The sequence below is a fragment of the Dryobates pubescens genome, chromosome 24, assembly GCF_014839835.1.
Source record: "Dryobates pubescens isolate bDryPub1 chromosome 24, bDryPub1.pri, whole genome shotgun sequence".
NCBI classification, from domain to species: Eukaryota; Metazoa; Chordata; class Aves; order Piciformes; family Picidae; genus Dryobates; species Dryobates pubescens.
In genome coordinates this window covers 15,001,457-15,017,117 of record NC_071635.1, presented here as the reverse complement: position 1 = coordinate 15,017,117, position 15,661 = coordinate 15,001,457, and the positions used below count along the sequence as shown (strand labels likewise).

The window sequence follows — 15,661 nt, the reverse complement described above, 5'->3', positions numbered from 1 at the left end:
CAGCAATAGTATCTTCAGCATTTAAGCCAGAGTGGTTTAAATGTATAACCCATAACTTAATCACTTTGGGGGGTATCTGAGTTGCACTAAGAAAAGTTGCCACAGCAAGAGTGTAAAGAAAGGAAAAAATCATATTAAGATGCAGAACAATACTGAGTTATGAGCTTGTATTAAGTTGTGAAGCTATAAAGTAATACTAAGTTAGGGTGGTGTTTTAGGATCTCATTCTAAACCACTAGGGATGCAAAGGATCCTGTCTTAAGGTATTGATTAGCAGAAATTCTTCAAAGCACAGCCTCTTTAAAGGTTGTGAATTCCAGAGAAGGACATTTAGATTGCAGATCAGGTAACAAGGTGCCAAAATACGGGGGTTGAAGTGCCAGTTCCACCCTTTTCATTCATCATTATTGAGTAGTTTCAAATAGCTGTAAGTAATGACCCAAAGCCTGGTCCCATTACAGCTAATGAAAGAAGAAAAGTTCAAGTGGGGAAAACTTGAGTTTTGTGTTTCATACAGACACAAAGAAGGGGGGGGGAAAGAGGGTGTTGAGAGAGTTGGGGCTGGAGAAGAGAAGGCTCTGAGGAGACCTCATTGTGACCTTCCAGTATTGGAAGGGGGGCTCCAAGAAAGCTGGGGAGGGACTTTTGAGGGTGTCAGGGAGGGATAGGACTGGGGGGAATGGAGCAAAACTAGAAATGGGTAGATTTAGATTGGATGTTAGGAAGAAATTCATCCCCATGAGGGTGGTGAGAGCCTGGCACAGGTTGCCCAGGGAGGTGGTGGAAGCCTCATCCCTGGAGGGTTTTGCAGCCAGGCTGGATGTGGCTGTGAGCAACCTGCTGTAGTGTGAGGTGTCCCTGCCCATGGCAGGGGGATTGGAACTGCATGATCCTTAATGTCTCTCCATGATTCTATTGGGAAAAAAAAAAGTGGAAATTCTCAGCATTGCTTTTCCTGGGTTTTATTTTCCTGTTCCTCATCTCCTGTTCCTAATTTCCCACTACAGCTTTTGGACACCTCTGTAAAAATCTTCCAAGCACTTTGTGATTCTGCTGGCCTAGGCAGAGCTTATGCAGCTATAACCAAGATCCTGGTAAGGTAAGTGAGTGAGCACACCCTTGTCTGGCTGTCAGGGCAGATTCATTCAGCTGTGAAAGACTTAAATTGCTAGAGGTCTGTCACTTCCCATTACTGACTGCTTAAATTTTAAGTAGTGCCCTTCCTGCAGTAAGTGACCTCTTCATTGGAAGTTATTTTAGACTGGTACACATTTTTTTAGAGGGTATAATCCAAGCTTTTCTTTACCTGTAAAGTAGGGTTTGTCTTTCCCTCCTCCTTCCCCCCCACCCATTTTGAGGACTTGTACTTTTTTTTTTCCTTTTCACAAGTTTGTGAGGCTTATTTTGGAGGTTAAAAAACAAAACAAAACCAAACCCCAAACTAAACAAACAAACAAACAACCACAAAAAACAAACAAACAAACAAAACACCAGAAAACCTTGAAGAATGTTGCAGGCTTCAGTAGCTGTCTCTGTAATCATTTTTTTTCCTCACCTGAGTCTCCATTTATTGCACTCTTGGGAAGTTTTGGTCCATTGTTTTTGCTCCATTGTCTTCATGGGGTAATTTTGTAAGGTGGTCTCACAGATGGGGAAGACACCATTCCATAAACCCATTTATTCATTGGATAAGTAGAAATGGATACACTCCATTATTATTTTTACTACATCACAAACAGCAAAACCAGCAGAGTAGACTACAAAGTATCTGGTGAGACCCCTCCTGGAGTACTGTGTCAAGTTCTGGAGCCCCTAGTACAGGAAGGATCTGGAGGTGCTGGAAGGTGTCCAGAGAAGGGCCATGAGGAGGAGCAGAAGGCTGGAGCTGCTCTCCTATGAGGACAGACTGGGGGAGCTGGGGCTGTTCAGTCTGGAGAAGAGAAGGCTCCAAGGAGACCTTCTTGTGGCCTTCCAGTATCTGAAGGAGGCTCCAAGAAAGCTGGGGAGGGACTTTTTAGGGTGTCAGGGAGTGATAGGACTGGGGAGAATGTAAGAAAACTATGGCTAGATTCAAATTAGGTGTTAGGAAGAAGTTGTTCCCCAGGAGGGTGGTGAGAGCCTGGCACAGGTTGCCCAGGGAGGTGGTGGAAGCCTCATCCCTGGAGGTTTTCACGGCCAGGCTGGATGTGGCTGTGAGCAACCTGCTGTAGTGTGAAGTGTCCCTGCCCATGGCAGAGCAGTTGGAACTGGCTGATCCTTGAGGTCCCTTCCAACCCTGACAATTCTATGATTCTAATGTGCACTGATCGCCTGATCACAGGTTAGGGGAAAGTGGCTGACTCCTCCTAGATTACTCCAAACTGTTCAATGGCTTTGGAATTGATCTTCTTTTTTTTGTTTGTTTGTTTCTAAATCATTGCTGCAGATATTTCCACAGACCATGGGAAACTGCAAACCTCCATCACGTGCATTTAGGCATGTCATTTGCCAGGGAAAAAAATCCTGACATAATAGCATCGTGTTCTTGACTTATTCTGCCAGTGTCCACCATGGTAATGACTTTCTGGTGGACACATGATTTATACATCCAATTCAATCACATGAGCAATCCTATAAAAGGTGCATATTTTCATAAAAGTCTAATAGGGGTAAAAAACCTCATAGGGCATTTTAGCATGAAACTGGAAAATGAGTTGCTGTAGCTATGTAATCTCTTCTGCTGAAGTCATCATAACTGTTCTGGGGGATCATGAATGACTATATCTGCAGGAAATTACTTTTTATGCTTTTAAGAAGGTGATGTCTAAGGAGATAGGAAGTATATGGCTGTGTAAAATAACATGTAGATTTTTGAAGGAACTATAAAATATTAGGCCTTTGAGGAGGAAAGACCTATTTATCATGTCATCAGGTCGTGTGCAGGATAAAGTGTTTCAGTAATCCTTCCAGCCTGCTTTAAATACCTCCAGCTGTAGTGCAGTTACAAGTGCCTCCTTTGAAAAATGGCTCGAGTGTGCCAACCCATTGCCAGTTGGCAGAAGTGAAGTTCTAACAGTGAGGAGAGAAAGGAAAGAAAAAACCTTTCTGATGTGTACCAAATTGATTTCTGTTTGCTTGAAAGAGGTTATATGCCCTAGCAATTTTCCTGTGCTCTATATGGGGAGCAGAGGCTTTTTTTAATGTGAAATATATATATGGGGGGGGGGGGGTGGGGGTGGGGAAAGAGGCCAAAACCCCACATCAAAACATTTCTATTAATTCATGGAATTAAGAAAACCTTTTTACATTTTTCTCCTGTCACTGATTCCATTTGCTTTATTACTTTCAGCCTCTAGCCCACAAACTTGGTGGCACAATCAACAAACCCCTCAGTGGCTGTTTCATCTCTGCTCTATTTGATTTCTCCACTCTGAGTAAATGATTAAGTTTTCATGCATTGGTTCAACCAAAATCTATGTTCACTCAACCACATCCTTTATTGATTACTTCTACTGCAAACAGTAGGCCAAGTGTGATATACATAATTGGACAGTTGTCAGGGGAGGTGGGTGTTAACAGTCCTGTTTTCCCAGTTGGAAACTGGAATCACCTTGATACACAAATATTCTGCACTGTTTCATTCTCATTCCTTGGACCGAGGAGTCCTTTTCCTCCAGAATATATGTTTTTAACTCTCAAAGGCCTGGTTGAATGGATTTAATGATTATACCATATAATATGCTCTTCCAGTTGCACCTGTGCACTGCATATAGAAAACTAGAAAAACCTGGGATTAATATTTGTCTAACACTTTAACCTTGTCCTTTAACTTCTAGGGATCATATGCTGCCTTTCTGTGGGGAAACGTTGGGTTTACTCTTCTTAGGGTGGGGGGGGAAAAAAAGAGCCAAACCAACCCAAAACATAGGGTTAATTAATCAATCAATAAATAACTGCATAAATAAATACATATATATAAATAAAATGCTTCTAATTCTACACTTTAGAAGCCTTCAGACGTTTGGCAAACGTTTCCAGTGCAGTAGATTCAATATTCTGCTGGCATAAAAATGCTTAGATTAGGAAACTTTAGTAAAGCCAGCTCTGCTTAGTGACAGCTAAGCCTCACAGCAGCATGCAGCTGAACGTTTCAGGCATGTCAGTTTGCAGTGGTTTAGCCTCCTTTGGTAGCAGCCTAACTCGTCTCAGCCACGGCCAGATAATCACTGCAATAGTGCAGATCTGCAGCTGTGCTTTGCTGTGTTTCCTCTTCCAGTGGCAAGCTCTACCCTGTTAGAATCACTCTGGTAGCATAAAACAGGCAATTGCAGACTTCTGCCACGTTTTGGAAGCACACATCCCTAATACAGTTTATCATCAAAGCCATAATGTAAATAAATTCCACTCAGTCACTTGCTGCAGGAATCACAGGATCACAGAATGTTAGGGGTTGGAAGGGACCTCAGGAGATCATAGAATTGGTAGGGTTGGAAGGGACCTCAAGGATCATCTAGTTCTAGTCATGGGCAGGGACACCTCATACTACAGCAGGTTGCTCACAGCCACATCCAGCCTGGCTGCACACACCTCCAGGGATGAGGCTTCCACCACCTCCCTGGGCAACCTGTTCCAGTCCCTCACTACCCTCATGGGGAATAATTTCTTCTTAACATCCAAGTTAGTTTTTTTCCGTTCCCCCCAGTCCTATCACTCCCTGACACCTTCAAAAGTCCCTCCCCAGCTTTCTTGTAGCCCCCATCAGATACTGCAAGACCACAACTAGGTCTTCTGGGAGCCTTCTCTTCTCTAGACTGAAGAGCCCCAACTCTTTCAGTCTGTCCTCAGAGCAGAGCAACTCCAGTCCTCTGCTCCTCCTCGTGGCCCTTCTCTGGACACCTTCCAGCACCTCCAGATCCTTCCTGTAAGAGGGGCTCCAGAACTGGGCACAGATCAAGTCCACCCCCCCCTGCCAGAACAGTGTCATAGAATCTAACTTGAATATAACTTGGAAGTGTTTCTAAATGGTGAGAAAATGAATCACAATTTTTTTTGAGCACTCCTAGGAACTTCTATTTCTGTGAGCTTCTTAATTAAGAGTGAATTTTCTGTCTTGCTTGGTGGCTTGACATTTAGCGTGCTACATTCCTACGGTAGTGACTCAAGTTCATGGCTGATATTGAGGTCAGCTGCAGTAACACTTCAGCCTTAAAGGGAAAAAGAGCTCAATGCCTCACTCACAAGCAAACCCAGATGTCTGTCTTCTATCTTGTAATCATAGTGCAGGGATCTTATATTGTTAATCTGACTGGCTTTATTAAAGGGGGGGAAAAAAAAGAGAGAGAGAAATCTGCAAATGTTATTGTCAAGGAACATTAACCAATTTTCAGCTTAGACTCAGCTGTGACCTCAGGTTGCTCTGATCTGCTGGGATTTGGGGATGACACCTGCAATCCACAGTTTATAGGTTTGCCTGGGTGACTCGAGCAACCTTTGATGCACCCAGCCAAAGTGCAGGGCTGTGCTCACAGCAAGGCTGTCATCCCCAGCACCATTTTACAGAGCTGCTGCTGCTGCTGCACCATCAGGGCTCTAGAGCAAGAAATGGCAGCTCTGAAAGACAGGAGCACAAAAAAGAAAGTGTCACTAAAAAAATTAGCCTTCTTCTCTCCTGCCTGTATTCTTTCAGGAGGTCTGTATTCTTTCAGACTGTATTCTTTCAGGAGCCCGAGCCCAGAGAGTGGTGATGAACGGTGCCACATCCAGCTGGTGGCCAGTCACTAGTGGTGTCCCCCAGGGATCAGTGCTGGGCCCCATCCTCTTTAATATCTTTATTGATGATCTGGATGAGGGGATTGAGTCAGTCATCAGTACATTTGCAGATGACACCAAGTTGGGAGCAGATGTTGGTCAGAGGGTAGAAGGGCTCTGCAGAGGGACCTCGACCACCTGGACAGATTGGCAGAGTCCAACAAGATGACATTTAACAAATCCAAGTGCCAGGTGCTGCACTTTGGCCACAACAACCCCAGGCAGAGCTACAGGCTGGGGTCAGAGTGGTTGGGGAGCTGCCAAACAGAAAGGGACCTGGGGGTGCTGATTGACAACTGGCTGAACATGAGCCAGCAGTGTGCCCAGGTGGCCAAGAAGGCCAATGGCATCCTGGCCTGCATCAAGAATAGTGTGGCCAGCAGGAGCAGGGAAGTCATTGTGCCCTGTGTTCAGCAGTTAGGCCACACCTTGAGTCCTGTGTCCAGTTCTGAGCCCCTCAGTTTAAGAAGGACGTTGAGACACTTGAATGGGTCCAGAGAAGGGCAACGAGGCTGGGGAGAGTCCTGGAACACAGCCCTACAAGGAGAGGCTGAGCGAGCTGGGGTTGTTTAGCCTGGAGAAGAGGAGGCTCAGGGGAGACCTCATTGCTGTCCACAACTACCTGAAGGAAGGTTGTAGCCAGGAGGGGGTTGGTCTCTTCTCCCAGGCACCCAGCACCAGAACAAGAGGACACAGTCCCGAGCTGCACCAGGGGAGGTTTAGGCTGGAGGTGAGGAGAAAGTTCTTCCCAGAGAGAGTTGTTAGCCATTGGAATGTGCTGCCCAGGGAGGTGGTGGAGTCACCATCCCTGGAGGTGTTCAAGAGGGAATTGGATGTGGCACTTGGTGCCATGGTTTAGTGGTCATGAGGTGTTGGGTGACAAGTTGGACTTGATGATCTTTGAGGTCTTTTCCAACCTTGGTGCTTCTGTGATTCTGTGAGATCCAGCTGCATTGAAAGAGTTATCAGCTGCTCAGTAGAAAAAAAAATATTACAGCAATGGAAAATCCAAACCCCCCCTGTAAGATCTCCACCTGCATTTTGATTCTTGGCTTTAAAATGGGACACAATATTCTGAAGAGAGTTGTTTTCTTTCACTCAAAGGATCCCATTCTGACCCCAGAGGTTCTGTGTAGTCTAGAGAGCCTCATTGCTCTCAACACAGCTGGTGCCTAGACAAATGTCTTGGAAATAAAGTCCAGTCATGGATGAGTCATCACAAAGTAAAGTTAGTTCAGAACAGGGGGATAGATCTTAGGCATTTGGAGAAGCCATCTGAGGGAATGCTTAATTCGGTCCCTGTCCTTTGCTTCAGCCAGGGAAAAGAGACTGAAACTGTGAAGTACTTGGAGGAGTTTATGAAGTATGCTGAGGACTCTCATCTAAGCCGAAGCCTGGTGGATGCATGTGTATTACTTGGCAATGTTTACAATGAAATGGTAAGTAATACTTCTAGTAATGACTCAAACAATTGGGATTAGTTCATGGCAGAAAGTTTGGGCTGCATATGAGACGACCTAGAGGAACTTGATCTAGGTCTTGTGTCTTACAAGAGTTATCCAGCTAGGAGGTACTGGTGACTAAATCACATGTGCCTTCAGGTTTTGAGAAAGGTGACAATTTCACACCATATTTAACTCCTCTGGTTTGGTTCTAGAACAGGTGGGTGAATAAGAACTCCAAATTCAGATTATGGCAAACTTGCAGCCAGGGAAAATCTGCAGCCAGATCATCACTGGAGCTGTTACAGCTTTACAGAGAGAGTGATTGCCCATTGGAATGGGCTCCCTGGGGAGGTGGTGGAGTCACCATCATTGGAGGTGTTCAGGAGGAGACTTGATGGGGTGCTTGGTGCCATGGGTTAGATAGTGTTGGATGATAGGTTGGACTTGATGATCTCAAAGGTCTCTTCCAACCTGGTCTGGTCTATTCTATTCTATTCTATTCTATTCTAATCTAATCTAATCTAATCTAATCTATTAAGTCATCATTTAACTCAAAGGACATTTTGTTGTACAATGAGTTGATTTTTTGCCCTTTTTAGATGTGTGTATGCTATATTTTGCACTAATAAACAGGTTTTAATCTTATCTTGATTTCTTCTCTACGTTCTCTCAGCCACATCTATGAAACAGGAGCTAGCAGCAGCTAGCTTGGCAGAGGTCTGTGTTGGTAGTGAAAGGGCTTCTCTTCTGTATGCCTCCATCCACAGAATCACAGATAACATTGAGTTGGAATGGACCCTCAAAAGTCATCTTGTCCAACGCCCCTGCAATCAGCAGGGACACCTCCAACTAGAGCATGCTGCCCAGGAGCATGTCAACTCTGATCTTGAATGTCCCCAGGGATAGTGCCTCAACCACCTCCCTGGGCAACCTGTTCCAATATTTCACCACCCTCACTGTAAAGAACTTCTTCCTTATGTCCGACCTAAATCTACTCTGCTCCAGCTTCACACCATTGCCCTTCATCTTATCACTACAAGCCCTTCTAAACAGTCCTTCCCCAACCTTTCTGTAGGTCCTCTTCAGACATTGAGATGTTACTATATGGACTGCTCAGAGCCTTCTCTTCTCGAGGCTGAACAGCTCCAGTTCTTTAAGCCTATCTTCATGGGGCAGGCTGCCCAGGGGGGGTTATGGAGTCTCCTTCTCTGGAGATATTCAAAACCCACTTGGATGTGTTCCTGTGTGATCTGCTCTAGGTGATTCTGCTCTGGCAGGGGGGTTGGACTGGCTGAGCTTTCCAGGTCCCTTCCAGCCCCTGACATTCTGTGATGATATGATACTGTGCTTAATTCTTCTACTCCAAGCTTGAAAAATAATTAACTGCTCCTGCCACCATTGCTAATAACCAAGTCTATGAGAACTGGTATTTCAGGAATTAACCTCTTTTTGGTCAAATTCTCTAAGCTCTCAAGTTCAAAATCCACTGCCTTGAACTGGGGTAGTGGTGTAGAAGAGAAGAAAAATGTAGTGACTTAATCTTATTACATCAAACATGTAATTTAAACATCCTACTCTCCCCCCCCAAAAAAAATCTCTTAGAGGTTTACAATGCCCTATTTCCTGTAACATTTTTCTGCAAGATCAGCAAAGTTTACCAAAACTGAGTCTAAATTACCATTTCCTCTCTTGGATCACTGCCTGCACAGTGTCAGCTGTCATCACTGGTGTTCTCTAAGTTAAGTCATCATTAAGGTGCTTTTATTCAACCCTGTGCTTCCCTGTCCTTGTCATCAAATTAAAGATATCTCTATTTATATCCAGATCTATCCTTAGGGACCTTTAGTAAACCAGGGGCATAACTTTTGCTGTTCTTCCCAAAGTCACTTTGACCAAATTCCCTTTGATCTGTCCATGTTGTTGCTGTCTCTTTACAGATCTGTCACCTCACTGTTACATCACCATCACTGTCTGTCTTTAATGCTCTACACTCATCATACTAAATTAGGACCTTTCTTCTCACAGAGGTGCTCAATTTAGTGAAACAATGGCAATAATTTCTACCTGGATTGGCTGGAACTGGCGTTAATATTCAGCATCAAAGGATCACAGGATGTTAGGGGTTAGAAGGGACCTCCAGAGATCATAGAGTCCAACCCCCTGCCAGAGCAGGACCATAGAATCCAGCACAGGTCACACAGGAATGCATCCAGATGGGATCTTGAAAGTCTCCAGAGAAGGAGACTCCATAACCTCTCTGGGCAGCCTGTTCCAGTGCTCTGTGAGACTCACAGTGAAGAAGTTCCTCCTCATGTTGAGGTGGAACCTCTTGTGCTGGAATTTATATCATTACCCCTTGTCCTATGGCAGGGTGCAACTGAACAGAGCCTGTCCCCTCCCTCTTGACCCCCAGCCTTCAGCTATTTATAGACATTTATTAAATCCCCTCTCAGTCTTCTCTTCTCCAGGCTAACCAGCCCCAGGGCTCTCAGCCTTTCTGCATAGGGCAGTGCTCCAGTCCCTTCATCATCCTTGTAGCTCTCCATTCGACTTTCTCAAGTAGATCCCTGTTCCTCTTGGACTTGGGACCCCAAAACTGGTTGCAATAGCCCAGGTGGGGTCTCACCAGGGCAGAGTAGAGGGGGAGATGAACTTCCCTTAATCTGCTGGATACAGTCCTCTCAGTGCACCCCAGGATCCCATTTGCCTTCTTGGCCACCAGGGCACATTGCTGTCCCATGCAGGACTTGCTGTCCACCAGCACTCCCAGATTTGTATCTTCAGAATCGACACAGACAACCCAAAAAGCAATTCAGTTCCTGAGGAAGGTGGAGCAGGGATTTCAGAGGCTAGGAAACAGCAAGGGAAGGCGATTTGCTTAACACTATGCCACGAGTCATTCTGTGGGCTGGCCTCTCAGCCACACCTCTCAGATACCAGAGGAGCAGGCTGTAATGTCAAGGTAAGCTTACAGGTGACTACAAGCAGCTGTTCCAATCCTTTTCTGCTCTTTCTTTTCTTTGCCAGGGGAAAGGCAAGGAAGCTTCCAAGTGTTTCGAACAGGCTCGTGAGGCAGCCAAAACTTTAGATGATTTGCCCTTAATGGATGAAGTGAAGGTTTACTGTGGCATTGCAAAGGCTCACGAGCTAAGAGTGGCATTTAACAGCCAGATAGAAGCAGAAGATCCCCTCAGCCTCAGGTACCTGCTGGCATGGAAGGAGAACAGAAGTGACATGTGCACTGACCCTCTCACAGTCGGTAAGACGGTGGTTATGAAACACATTAGGGCTGCGTTGTCCTCTGTGGTTAAGTCGTTTTCCTTGTCGAGTTTTATTTCATTATTTCCTGGGTTTCATCCTTGGGTTGGGTTTACTCCTTTGTGTGCTTATTTCTGAGGCTGGATTAAAGGGGTTTAACTACAACACAGCAGAAAGAAACAGGTGAAAGCTATGGGTAGTAACCTGCATCATTTTTTTTCAGGGCTGTTTCCCAGAAGGTCTCAGTTATGGTTGTGGTAGTTTGAGGCTATGCCTTTAAAACTTTTTCACAGCTCTTGAACAGAAAAGAAGTAAAATGTAAACAAATCACTATTGGGTGTAAAAAAGGAATACAAAGATACTTCTAAACAGTCCCCGTTGGAGAGATATCTACCATGAGGTTGATTGCACCAAATCAATTTCTTCTCCTCTTCTCACTGATTTGCTCTGGAGAGATCCTAACTTGCTTCTGCTTGACCTTGGCTGCACTGTTTTGGTGTTACCATTCCTCTGCTGTTTGCTAATTGTAAATATTAGGAAGAGGTTTTTCACCATGAGGGTGGTGAGAGACTGGCACAGGTTGCCCAGGGAAGTGGTGGAAGCCTCATCCCTGGAGGTTTTGAAGGCCAGGCTGGATGTGGCTGTGAGCAACCTGCTCTAGTGTGAGGTGTCTCTGCCTATGGCAGGGGGGTTGGAACTAGATGATCCTTGAGGTCCCTTCCAACCCTATCAATTCTATGATTCTATGATCTGTAAATAGTGTGTATTCTGTACACATGCATTGCATTCCATTGTAGATTGTAGTTTTGCCTGCAAATACAGCTTTCATTTGCTTCCAGCTGGGCTGGGCTGGCAAACTTATTGGGGGGGGTATGGGGGAGGGAAATTTCAACCCACCATATATGGGCAAACAGCAAGGTCTTGATTTAGTCAAATATCATTATTTTAGTCTTCAGAGAAAGGTAATAATATTAATCTTCAATTGCAGTCAGTTTTTCAAGTGCATTCCAAAAATAAGTTCCCTGTTACTAAAAGCAAAGAGTCATTTCTGCTTGACATAGTGGACACAGTGCTGAATTCAGAAGAACACACTGGTTTATTTTTGGCATCCTTGTATCTGACATTGGAGGGGAAGGGAAAGAAAAGGGGAGAAAAAAACAGCTACAGCTCTATGATTTCTCCACTGTGTTTCCTTGTCTCAGGTAAAGAAAAGGGTAGGGTAGGGTAGAATAGAATAGAATAGAATAGAATAGAATAGAATAGAATAGAATAGAATAGAATAGAATAGAATAGAATAGAATAGAATAGAATAGAATTAACCAGGTTGGAAGAGACCTTTGAGATCATCAAGTCCAACCTTTCACCCAACACCATCTAATCTACTAAACCATAGCACCAAGCACCCCATCCAGTCTCTTCCTAAACACCTCCAGAAAGAGTAGAGAAGGACTTTGTATGGAGTAGCCTTCTTTCTTTATGGATTAAATTTTCTTTCCTTTCTTTTCCCCCCATGCTATATATTAATACAGAACAAACTGAATTATGCATTACCTCCAACTCTTGGTAGCATTAAACTGTGTTATATTGAGGAAGACAAAGGAATAACTCTACTCCATCTTTGAACTTTCCTCTCTGCATTCCTTTGGAGAGTGTGAATCTGGAGTACAGTGGAAATAAATGATACCTGGGGCAAACTCAGAGCTACTCTGTCCAAACTCCCTCACTCAAACTTTCAAGGACAAAGAGCTTCTTGTCTGCTGGGGGGATTTTGTGTGGTGTTTTTTTTTTCCCCTTCATAGAATTGGAACAATTAAGCAGAATTTCAATTGTGAGCTTTATATGTAAAAAATACGTGGTTAATAGCCTGGCAACTGAAGATTGTTAGTGGCTTAACATGAGCCAGGACACCACAGGCAACACTGGAAGCAGCTGAGAATTATGGAAGCACATGTGTTGGCATACTGAAGAGATAACAAAGGAGGGAGCACTCTGGTTAGAGTTGCAGCAATGGGAACAGGGTGGTTCTTTCTCAGTGACAACGATTTTCTTTGTCAGTGACTACATATGTTTATGAATTTTGCCTCCACAAAGTGAATATCCAGCACACAGCCAGATTTTGGTGGCTCACAGAGTTAACTGGGTGCATTGTCTCCTGCAAGGGAGAGTAAGTTTCTAGACCTATAGTGCAGGTGCCAGGAATTCCAACAGAAATTGTCCAAAACTCCAATGTCAATTGATTTTTATATGTACCTCCTGTGAGGATCTTTAGCTGTAGCATATAAATAGGAGGCCAACATAAATCAGTAACAGTCACTAAAAAGGGGGAACCTCAAAGTGATAGGATGATCTTTGTATCTTCAGCTGGGGCTTTTTAGTCTGGAGAAGACTGAGAGGGGATTTAATAAATGTCTATAAATCTCTGAGGGCTGGGGGTCAAGAGGAAGAGGACAGGCTCTGCTCAGTTGCACCCTGCCATAGGACAAGGGGTAATAGATATAAACTACAGCACAGGAGGTTTCACCTCAACATGAGGAGGAACTTCTTCACTGTGAGGCTCACAGAGCACTGGAACAGGCTGCCCAGAGAGGTTGTGGAGTCTCCTTCTGTGGAGACTTTCAAGCCCCATCTGGAAGCATTCCTGTGTGACCTGTGCTGGATTCTATGGTCCTGCTCTGGCAGGGGGTTGGACTCTATGATCTCTGGAGGTCCCTTCCAACCCCTAACATCCTGTGGTCCTGTGAATATCTGTTTCCCTTCTTGAACTTAAAGAGGTTTTCAACTTTTACACATCACTTTCTGGAAGCAGTTGTGAAACTCATTTGTATCCTGAAATGCTGTGTGCCCCTTTAAGCTGAGGCTTCGTGCTCCTCTTTAACAGTACTTCGGGGATAAAAAGAGTGTGATCAGAAAAGCCCTTGATGTGCTGGCAAGCGTGGTACCAGAAACAAGTTTTGCCTGCTGAGATTCAGTTCCTTCTGTATTTCTGCCTAGTTTACCCTCTGTTACTTTCAGTATTACAGTTTTCATTTTAGTTCCAGTTAACTCCAGGAACCCTGTGGCTACTGCATATTTAGCAGCTCTTCCAGTTCAATATCAATCTTCTCATTAGTGCTCCATGCTTACTCTCATGATACCCAGATTACATCCAGGAAAACATAGTGTCACACTGTCAGCACAATCTGTAACATTCCCCACGTTCCCTGTGCCAAATCTCTCATTAGTACTGGCATTACATTTTTAATATCTTTGTCTGGCAAAACATGACCTGGCACCAAGTCAGTGCTAGGATTCACTGGCTTTGAGTTGCAGGTACAGCCTTTATCCTGCCTTCCAGGAGAGTGCCTGTGCCTCCTATGATGAACTCATCACTTTGGAAGTTCCTGCTGTGATAATAGAGCAGTACTTCCAGCTCTTTCAAACAGCTCAGCATTGATAATCTCCTAGATTTTGCTCAGCCTTTTTGAGGGAGAACCAGAAAAAGACAAAGGTGCAATGATAGGTCTTAATCCACAGGGGACTTCAATGGAAGGAAGAGGGAAGGTGATAAGTTTTCATTTCTAACTGCTCTGACTGAATAATTTTTCTGTGACCCCCCCAAAAAAAAGAAGAATAAATAAGAGTAGTTTCTGTATTCTTAGGCAAAAGCAATACTTAGGCTAGCAGAGGAGCCATGGCATTCAAATTAAAGTACTGCCATGTACCTTATGTCTTTCAACCAAGGCTTATTTTCTAAATCAATCATTTCAATAACCAGGCAGGGAGAGCCATTAATTACTCAATTTACCTCAACATTTATTAATCAAGTGGATGTTCTGGCCAAAGTTCTCCTGGACAAAAGGGCTTGTCAGAAAGCAGCGTTTCTAAATGCAAAGGGGAGCGTCTCTATCTGAGCCTGGGCTTCTGTCACCTGACTTCATTTACTGGGGAGTTATTTATGCTGTTGTGAGATGCCACTGCAAGAGCAAATGCTTTTGTATTGATCTTCTTTTTATGTTTAGTCAAACACATGAGAAAAAAAAGAATTATCAGCAGAATCAGTAGGCAAAAGGCTCACGACTCCATGCTAAAGCTTCAAAAGGAACCCACGGCATGGCTAACCCTGTCTGATGAGCAAAGATTTCAAAGCTCTTTCAGTGGATAATCTCCTGACTTGCCACCCTCTAGAAGGGAGAGGAAGAATTAAAGGTGCTGAGGGCAGAAAACCTTTTAGATCAGATTTTGGATATTGATTCCATGAGATATTGAGTAGGAGTTGTGTTTTCAGTGAGTCTCATAACTCTCTGTCCAGTTGATGGCATCTGGCAGGGCTGTGCCTCAGCCAAAGACCTTGGGTGCTTGAAATTATCTAAGCACTTCTTAAGAGGAGACTTACAATGTGTTGTTTACTTAGAATGTATTGCAACTCCCTTAAGGGAGGCTGGTCTCTTCTCCCAGGCAACCAGCACCAGAACAAGAGGACACAGAACAAGCTGTGCCAGGGGAGGTTTAGACTGGATGTTAGGAAGAAATTCTACACACAGAGAGTGATTGCTCATTGGAATGTGCTGCCTGGGGAGGTGGAGGAGTCACCATCATTGGAGGTGTTTAGGAGGAGACTTGGTGGGGTGCTTGGTGCCATGGTTGTCATCCTATCAACTTAAATTTTGTTTAAAGCACTTCTAGGTGTTTTCTAGTCATTTTCCTGTAGCTGTGGCTATCACAAAAGTGGTCATGTGCTGAGGAGCAGGGATCTTGCCAGGTCCTTTTTCGGCCGACCTCCCGCGTGACTTTATCATTCACCAGTAAAAGGATCATCCCTAAGGAATGGTGAAGTCAGAAGTGAGATATGAGATCAAAGATTACACTAAACAAATTCTGTCAGCATTTATCTGCTGTAACTTCCCACAGCCCTGTAATTTATGGGCCATTTTGGCAACAGTGTCCAGCAGGAGAGCAGTCTGCTTCAGAGGGTGATAAACTGCTTTTTGACTGTCTCTTCTCTCCGAACTACGCTCGTTCCAGGAAAACTTCTACCATTACAAATCTTGTCTCCCCTCCATTCATAAATTATGCTAGTGACCTCAAATGCATGCTAAATAAAACTGTTATGCCATGGCACTGTACCCAGAGTGCTTGACTAGTACTTCAGCAAATCAAAACCAATCTGCATCAGGAGCATGCATTATAAATGA

General features: G+C 44.3%; 1 protein-coding gene across 1 annotated transcript in view; it reads left to right on the top strand.

Annotated features, from left to right (window-relative positions):
• TTC29 (tetratricopeptide repeat domain 29) overlaps positions 1–14,051 on the top strand; it is a 95,705-nt gene extending 81,654 nt beyond the window's left edge. Inside the window, exons 8-11 of the mRNA XM_054172517.1 lie at positions 1,008–1,099; positions 7,103–7,226; positions 10,260–10,487; positions 13,956–14,051. Coding sequence (XP_054028492.1) covers positions 1,008–1,099; positions 7,103–7,226; positions 10,260–10,487; positions 13,956–14,051 — 540 coding nt within the window. The remainder of the gene's footprint in view (positions 1–1,007; positions 1,100–7,102; positions 7,227–10,259; positions 10,488–13,955) is intronic.
• The last annotated feature ends 1,610 nt before the right edge of the window (positions 14,052–15,661 follow it).